The 8,400-nt window shown below is 38.8% G+C and overlaps 2 protein-coding genes across 8 annotated transcripts in view; one reads left to right on the forward strand and one right to left on the reverse strand.

The window, feature by feature from the left end:
• LOC138051924 (lactoperoxidase-like) overlaps nt 1–4,906 on the forward strand; it is a 30,248-nt gene extending 25,342 nt beyond the window's left edge. For both annotated transcript variants that reach the window (XM_068898239.1, XM_068898240.1), the window contains 2 exons: nt 238–610; nt 2,804–4,906. In XM_068898239.1, the coding sequence (XP_068754340.1) occupies nt 238–610; nt 2,804–3,035 (605 nt within the window). In that variant the 3' untranslated portion in view covers nt 3,036–4,906. The remainder of the gene's footprint in view (nt 1–237; nt 611–2,803) is intronic.
• Nucleotides 4,486–8,400, reverse strand: part of LOC138051925 (uncharacterized) — a 21,247-nt gene continuing 17,332 nt past the window's right edge. For 5 of the 6 annotated variants that reach the window (XM_068898241.1, XM_068898244.1, XM_068898242.1 and 2 more), the window contains 2 exons: nt 6,724–6,852; nt 4,486–5,371 (listed from right to left, as the gene is read on the reverse strand). In XM_068898241.1, the coding sequence (XP_068754342.1) occupies nt 4,623–5,371; nt 6,724–6,852 (878 nt within the window). In that variant the 3' untranslated portion in view covers nt 4,486–4,622. The remainder of the gene's footprint in view (nt 5,372–6,723; nt 6,853–8,400) is intronic. The other variant, XM_068898245.1, reaches the window with a different exon arrangement.

The raw sequence follows: 8,400 nt of genomic DNA on the forward strand, positions 1-8,400 counted from the left end.
CGGCTCATTCCATTTCCCGTTTCCTCGGTAGGGAATGTCCAATATGATTTGTCAAAAATTTCTCACCAAAAATTCTGTTTGACTGGTGAGCTCTTTTGACCTAGTTGTAATGACGGGATTTGAAATGGAAAAAAAAAGGGACCTGAAACTTCTCTCATGGATTTTCTTTTTTTAATTTATTTCAAGTTACGTCAAGTTAAGCACATGTACCAATACGCAGCTCTTTTGCTTTCATAGGGAGGTACCCTACCGCTTTTTCTTTACCCTTTGAAGTTGCTCAGCACGTCACAATTTCGCATGCGTACAAAACTGAACCACTATCTCAGTACATGATTGCTGGCAAGAAAAAGGGGCAATCCAAGATGCGTTTTCTGATGTCGTTTGACACACGGAAGATCCCACGAAGAGCTATTGTGCATTCTGCCAAGTTGTACGTTTACCTCGTTGACTTTGCAGCTAGTAATGGAGCTAATGAACCATCTGTAGTATATTCCAATTCTCTGGAGGTCTATCAGATTATAAGTACAGACTGGCATCCTGAGAACACTACTAGTGTTATACCATGGCATCAGAATTTCCTGGGGATTGGAAAGGATGTGGCAAAGAATAGGTATGTAGAACGTTTGTTGCTAGATTTTGCCCAAATGACCATTGTGATCTATTTTCCTCAAGATCGTTTTCTTACCATCGCTTTCAGTACATTTGGTTTCTGAGACCGTTGGTTTGAGAGCAGTACCTTGTTAATTATAATAGAAGAGCAATCGTATTATAACGGTTACTTGGCGACTTCAATTCCTGCAAATCTCCTTTTTGTGGATGAAGTTGTCATTTGACAACATCATTTTTTTTATTTGAAATGTCTTCTCTTGTAGCGGAGCTCCGCGAGCTGAAAGCGCGCACTCGGAGCACCATAGTTAAGAAAATATGTTAACTCATCGATACGAGAAATTTTGGTTTTAGATATGACGTCATCGACCGTCCGTCCGTACGTCAGTCCGTCCACCCTTCCATATAAGCCAATGTGACCAGTATCACTACAGCATGCATCGTATAAACTCTTGTTCTTAGGCCATCATAGCATGATTAGGAAAATGACACAAACAGCGGTGATAAACATTGTATTCCAACGCATTTTTATAGAACTTGAAGTTTCGTATGCTACTCCACATACATTTTCAAAAGTGACCGTTACAATTTTTGAAAACTATATATATATATATACCAAGTTTATAGTGTGGTTTATAGTGCGCTCAATACCATTACAAGTAGAGCGAAACCAAAGTAAAGACACAAGGCAAAGATCAGCTGTTGCCAACCGCCAACCGGCGTGAAACTCAGAGTAGCAACAGCTGATCTTTGCCTTGTGTCTTTACTACTTACTTTATATATATATATATATATATATATATATATATATATATATATCGTAAACATTAGAGGTCTGAAACCTAGACTGAGAAAGGCTTCATTTTTCGCGCGCTTCCTGGGCTCGACGCGGCTACATGGCCATAGTACGTCAACTGTCTTAACAGTCAACGCTTTTCGTGTTCAAGTGGAAAACGGTTTGGAAAATATCTTCTTTCTGCATTTTTCGCCGGTCTCAACCCAGTTTGACATATCATGATAGCTTGGTCCACACTGGTGGCTACGCAGTTATCTAAGTCAAGCATCGGAGGGATACAAACTTAAAGGAGAGTGTTTATTTTTAATTTGTTTATGCATAAGCTTATCTAGATCTTTAGAAGATCTGATAAGGTTGCATGATGACTGGACGACCTATGACTAGAACAGAAACGAAAGAAAAGAGAAAGAGAACGACAACGACAAAACAGAATACCAGTAATAACTCAAACGTGGCGGAAGAAGTTAGCCCACAAATTCTTTTCTTGGACACTAAACCGTTTGCTTAGGATGCTTATTTCAAGTGGGTACGTATTTTTAAAAACAAATTGGTTAAATCCTTTTTTTCCTTTGTTCAGGAATGAAACTTCCCAACTGGACATGAATTAAATAGCAATTATCTGTACTCTTTGTGACTTAAAGAAGTTGATTTTGTTTGTTTTTTTCTTTTGCTCTAAAATGCAAGCGAACAAGTGCTTTTTTACTCCGGTTGCTTAACTGTTTTTCGATGTGCCTCCACAGTTACAAGTTCTCGTAAAATTAAGGAGAAATATCACTAGCTTGTGTGTTCACAAGTTTGTTTAAAGCACGTACAGGTAATTTGTTGGAGATCTTGTTTGAAGTTGTCCTTTTGGTTGCCGTATTTTTCTGATTCTTGTTCCAATGTTTCCAAACGATCTGTCACATCACGAGCTAGTACGTCTGTGATTTCTAATTTTAGCGTAATTCCTATTCGTCGTCTTTTGACAGTTGGTCTGGAACGGCTGTTTTTCCTTTCCGTTCGCTTGCTGGGGATTTGTTTGTTTTCTTTTAAAACTCATGCGATTCAAGAAAAATTCATTGCCTAACTGGTGAATTCCACAGTAAATTTCACTCGAAAAACCGATATTGCACTCATCGCTTCGTGATTCATGCGATATCGGATTTTACCGTGAAATTTACCATGGAATTCACTAGTTAGGCAATGAATTTTTCTATAGAAAAAAGCGAAGAAAATGATTTAATTAAGCAGTATGCAGAAACACCAGAACGCGGACAATTCCAAAACCCTTTCTTTTCACTAACCGTACAGCCGGTGAGAATAAATAACCGGAGAACTCCGCTTTTACTGAGGCTTGGCTAAATCTATATATTACAGTTGTAAGGTATACCAAAAGATTGATTTTTATTCCGGTTCCTATAGACTGGCAGAGAGTGATAACCTCCAACCAGGAGAGCGGCAGCGATGGGTTCATCTGGATATTCAACATGCTGTTAGGAACTGGCAAATCAGACAGCAGCCAAATTATGGACTTATGCTCAAGATAAAGAAGGAATATAGTGCGAATGCAGTTATGAAATTTGCCTCTAGTGATCATCCACTTGAACATTTACATCCTAAACTTAAAGTATGTCTGACAATTCATCCATGGTAACCATTGCATATTAGCACTGCGTCAAGGTTGTTTTGCAGTGGAGCTCGGTGGAAATGCAATCTTTTAAACAGTGTAGATTGCCTGTGGTTTCACCTTCGTTTTATTAATCTAGGTCTCTTTATGTTAATATGTCACGCTTCTTTATCATAAAGCCTTTAATCAAAGAGAAGTTTAAATTTTGGAAGTCTGGCCCTAAGGATAGTCATCGTGGTTTAATCATATTGGGCACCATTGTAAGGGCCGTTTCGTTTCAGGGTGGAATAAATTAAAACTGAATCATGGTGTGCTTAATCAATAAATTTCGTAGTTCTCATTACCTGTTTCATCACTGTAAAGATTTATTCGATACTGGAAGCTACAAAATAAATAACTCTTACGTCAATGATAAGAAAGAAAGTGTTTTTAGGGTGTTTTAATAGGATCTTATCCATGCCACGACTGCAGCTGCAGTGCTAAAGGACGTTTTGAACATAAGCCAATCGTTCAGTCAGAAAAATGAATAAACAGTTGAATTCCCATATTTGGAGTTACTTTGAATGCAAAATTCTGTGCCTTACAGATTCCTTGTCTCCGGCGAGCGTTTCTTTCAAATGGTATTGGACATTTCGTTATTAGAGAGTTTAAACAAGGACAACTTCAACATGAAACTTCAATGCAAAATATAGTTGAGCACTTTTGTAACGGCTAAGTATATTTCACGATTATTCCGTCCATTATAGTTAATATATGGAGATGGTTATGAAACTCTACAAGTTTCTTTGTTTTATATTTTTGTTAGCTGTTTTTGTCCTGACCATGCACAAACCACCCTCTTTTAGTTTCTAAAAAAGAGCCAATTAAGAGCTTCCATCAATTTATTCAAAACCCAGTTGTGAACCGAGGACCAAAAATTGTGCTGATGTCATGATCAAGTTCAATATGAACCGGGATGTCACTGTTCTCGCTTTTGAAGTTGGCAGAGTTTCATGACCAGTCAATCTAAGGGAAAAACTTGAAGTTGCACCACGAAACTGTGAACATATTTTCTCATAGCACCTCTCGGTGGTGCCCACTCCACCTCCACCCACCATTCGGGAATTACAATAATAACAACCTGCATCGAATGCTCTGCAAAGTCCTATTACAATTTATTACTAACGGAGACTTTTATTATAATTACTATTTATGGAGAAAAACGGTAGTCGTCTCGGTAAACGTTATTCGTCTATGTTCGATTGCCGAACATCTTTGGAGATCCATGCAGGGGCAGGGAGTAAGGACAAAGGAAAAGTTCGACCGACAGTCGAAAAAAAAATTGGATCTACGACCTCGTTCACGTGATCGGGGCCCTGGGTCTAAGAGTAATGATGGCATAAGTACCAATATAATATCGTTCAGTTGCGATATATCCAACATCCTTATCGTGATAGATCCACAATTTCATTGTGGTTAATGCAAAATACGCGAGAAGTTAGTCATATCAATATCTACAATCTCATCTTCTTTTAGCAAGCAATGGCTGTACAAATTTTTCAGCCATTCTTGACAATATAGGCCTCCCCCCAAATGTTTCAAAATAATATTATTTTGGTATTTCTTGGCAATGTTTTATCTCCGCCTTTCCATATTTGGACCGGAATGAGATATCCGGAGACGAGTAATCGGGTCTTTCGATTGTTCTGCGATGCCCACCGTTTCCTTGGACATCGCTCCTGGTGGTATAACCATGATGTTGATTGATGTATGTGCATTTCGCTTTATACCTGCAGCGTCTCGAACAATAACAGTTGTTTTGAAGGACTTGGACGGAGTGAGATAACACAGGAGTAACAGACTCCTTTGGACTTTTATTTTTCCGTGATGCGTCATGTAAAAGTAATCTAATCTCTTCTGAAACTTGTATCTGAGCCGATTGTTACCTAGGCCTCCCGTGTTGGCAACGCGCATACGATAAATGACTGTGTCTCTCGATGTGTTGCAGGGAACTTTTACGTTGTAGGATGTACGGTTGAAGGCGAGTTTCTCTCCGCTCTGCTGTTCGCGAACATTGATAAGCACGAAGGATTCAGCCGATAGATATTTGTTTCCATTAGACGTGTTAGGCTCTTGAAAACTAGCCTGAACTTGTAACAGAAAATTGCTTGTTTTGCCTCTGTCTAGTCTGCCTTTTAGCAAAATTTCTCCAGTTCTGGAATTGATAGCAAACATGGAGGGTCTCTGAAGGTTCTCTGACAGCAGCTGATAAGTGATCACGCGTTGGAGAGGAAAAGTGCGCGCCTCCACTTTTGTAACAACGTTGTCAATTTGGGAATTTTCACTCAATCCAACTGTGTATTGACCATGGTTAAATGAAATAACTGAAATAAAGGGGACGAAAAATTTAGTACAAAAGATCTTGGAAAGTTAACTCTCAATGACTGAAAGAGCTGTTGGAGTTAAAAGCCGTTACCTCGGCCGCGGCTGGAAATAACAAGAAATATGAGTCGATAAATGGACTCACTAAGATCAATCAATAAGAAAACTGCGTTTAAATTTCCTAAAAAATAGTAATATTCATCCTTTTTTTTTTTCAAACTTTTTGCACACAAAAAAAATGAAAGTTTAGATAAACGACAAGCCTTATTGATTCCGAAAAAAACCTATCGAGTTCGACTTTACACACAGGATGTTTGTCACAATTTCGTGTAGCTGCTACTCAAAAGCAAAAGGAAATGTATATAAGAAACTCCACTCTAAAAGAACAAAAATAATACGAGGAACTGATAATGAAAACAATAATAATAGTGATAACAGTAATAACATCGATAATAATAATAATAATGATACTTATCAATAAAACGATTTCAACACTCTTTATTTACGCATCACTTCGTAATCTTGGTCGATAAGTCATCATGAGTAATCATGAATGATCTGCAGTTATTCGTGCCACAAACTAGACTGCAAAACAGTCGTATTTTTTGCGAACGCAAGCGACACGATAAAATAATATTCAAACGAAAGGTCTGGAGCGAGTGTAGAAACGGCGAGGGAGAATGGTTTCTCGCCTCACACGCCCTACGGGCGTGCGAGGCTCGCGCGCTTCACACGCGAGGATCACGTTTACAGCGCTTCGCGCCTTCCGAAAATGGAAGAAAACGAGTGTTTTGCAGTCTAGCCACAAACTAATCACTTTATCTAAGGGCATAACTTTAGGATTGGTTGATTGATTGAGGCGGAGAAATAAAAGAAGAAAAAAGAAAGAAAAACACACCTTTTAATTTTTAGTGCAATAACGGGAAGACACTTGTTAAGGCACTGTCTGTATATACCGGTATCAAGAAACAAATAGATTGACATGAAATTGGCCAAGACTTCAAACTTACGCGTTTAACACCCGAGATCGCAATCATGTGGCACAGCGCTGGCCGGATCTTGCGCATTTACCGAGGACCCCGGTTCGGTGTCAGTTCAAGTCAAAAGAAGGCGTAACAAAGATGATTTAGCATTTATCTGAAAGCCTGACAGAATTAATCAAACTCTGCCGCTTTTTGATGATTCTTAGCGGTCAGGTCTGTTATCACGCGATTGAAGCACGTTTTTGAATTCTCAATGTTTGACAGACAATTTCTCAATCACAAAACAAACACAGCTTGCGTTTAATGGAGATCAAATTAGCAATATGTGTGCATAAAAGCCTTAAATATAAAGGACTTTAAACCCATATTACCTGGATAACAAGTCTTCTTATCGGAATGTAGAGTAAATCCCGGTGGACAGGAACAGTAATAAGTGGACCGGGAATTGATACAGAGGTGGGAACAGCCACCATTGTTGTCACTGCATTCATTTTGATCTGCTGAGAAGAAAGGAAGAAATGAGAACATGAATACACTAGGCGTCATTTGACGGACACCCTCGTATTTAGGATACAAGTAAGTGCAAAATCTGACTAATATTTAAAATCACATGTAGTTATAGTTATTTCGTTATAGTTATTTCGTTATAGTTAGCTCAGGTTTTGTAGATCACAATAAAATTGAATGATCTGTTGCTCACGAGGACGATCTGATCTACCTAAATTCACTGGAGTTTTAAGAATGACAGCATTAACTATCATAAAACGTAATTAGGCAATGACCTTAAGTGAACTATTCTTTTTATCTATATAGGTGGGTTTGGCCTAGTTCCATACTTACGTTACAGACACAATAAGTGGACAAAACTGAGTACACTAAGTTCAGTTATATGTGCAGAAAGAATGGCAGGGTGACTTGAAAGAGCTAAGAGAGACCGTCTAGAGTTAGATCAATAAGCGCAAGTAAAGTTTAGCCCGAGTCAGCCGTTGTGTTGGTCGCCCACTTCCATTTATATATGAAGTTTTTTTCCCTTTGTTTAAAAAAAATCAAACTGGTCAGGGGCACCCAACGACCAATTTGTTGTAAAATGTATTATTATACCCCAGTTAATGAAAATAAATGTTATTAAGGCATTTTCAGGTGTTTTTCAGTGTTGCTGGGAAAGCACTATCTGTTCCTTTTTCTCAGCAAGACACACAAGAAATTTCCCAGCCAGTAGATAAAATTGGTTGGTTTCTTCAGAGTTTCTACAGCCAGCTCGGGTTGAAATGCTAGAAAAAGTCAGTGATTCCCAGGCAAAACCTCTATCAATAAATTTCCCAGCCAGTTCATCGGAACACCTGTATTTTTGCCAGCTAGCAAGATTCCTCTGGGGAACAGATAAAGTGAGGAACAGATTCGTTGGGTGCCCCTGACTGGTGATCAAACATTCGGCGAAGAAGGTTTTGGACGTCAATTTTAGTACTCCAGCATTTTTAGACTAACAGGACCACAGCACAAATCACCTGCTATTGGGCAAATACAAGGAAGGTTTACGTTTTTGCAAACGTTGGCCGTGTAGCACTTTTATTTGAACAGACTTAACTGATTAGAGTGTAATGTGAAGTTCTAAGTATCTACCCCATATGAATCATGTGAGCGTTAGCCCTACTGATGGAAATGAGCCCACACAAGGACAGAGAAAAACTCTGACCAGGGTGGGAAATGCTATTGGGAAAACCTATTATCTTTGTTCTGAACTTTAAAGTGAACCTAAACTGAAACATAATAACACGTTCATAATATCAAATCTCCCCATCCAAAGCAGACATATGTGCCCATTGTTACACAGAATTGCGCTTTTTCTGTGCCGTGCAAGACGCGCAAAGTTATCAAAACTAGCAGTAATTTTGACCCACGGCTACCGCGATGTGAAAGGAATAGGTCTATTCTCGATTATACGTCACACACTGCTTTGCATTCCTGTTTTCAAAGAAATTTTGCATTGCAAAGCAGTTTGTGACGTAAACTGTCGAGAATAGACCCATGCCTCTCACATCACGGTTACT

The sequence above is a fragment of the Montipora capricornis genome, chromosome 6 (assembly GCF_036669925.1).
Source record: "Montipora capricornis isolate CH-2021 chromosome 6, ASM3666992v2, whole genome shotgun sequence".
In the NCBI taxonomy this organism is placed as follows: domain Eukaryota; kingdom Metazoa; phylum Cnidaria; class Anthozoa; order Scleractinia; family Acroporidae; genus Montipora; species Montipora capricornis.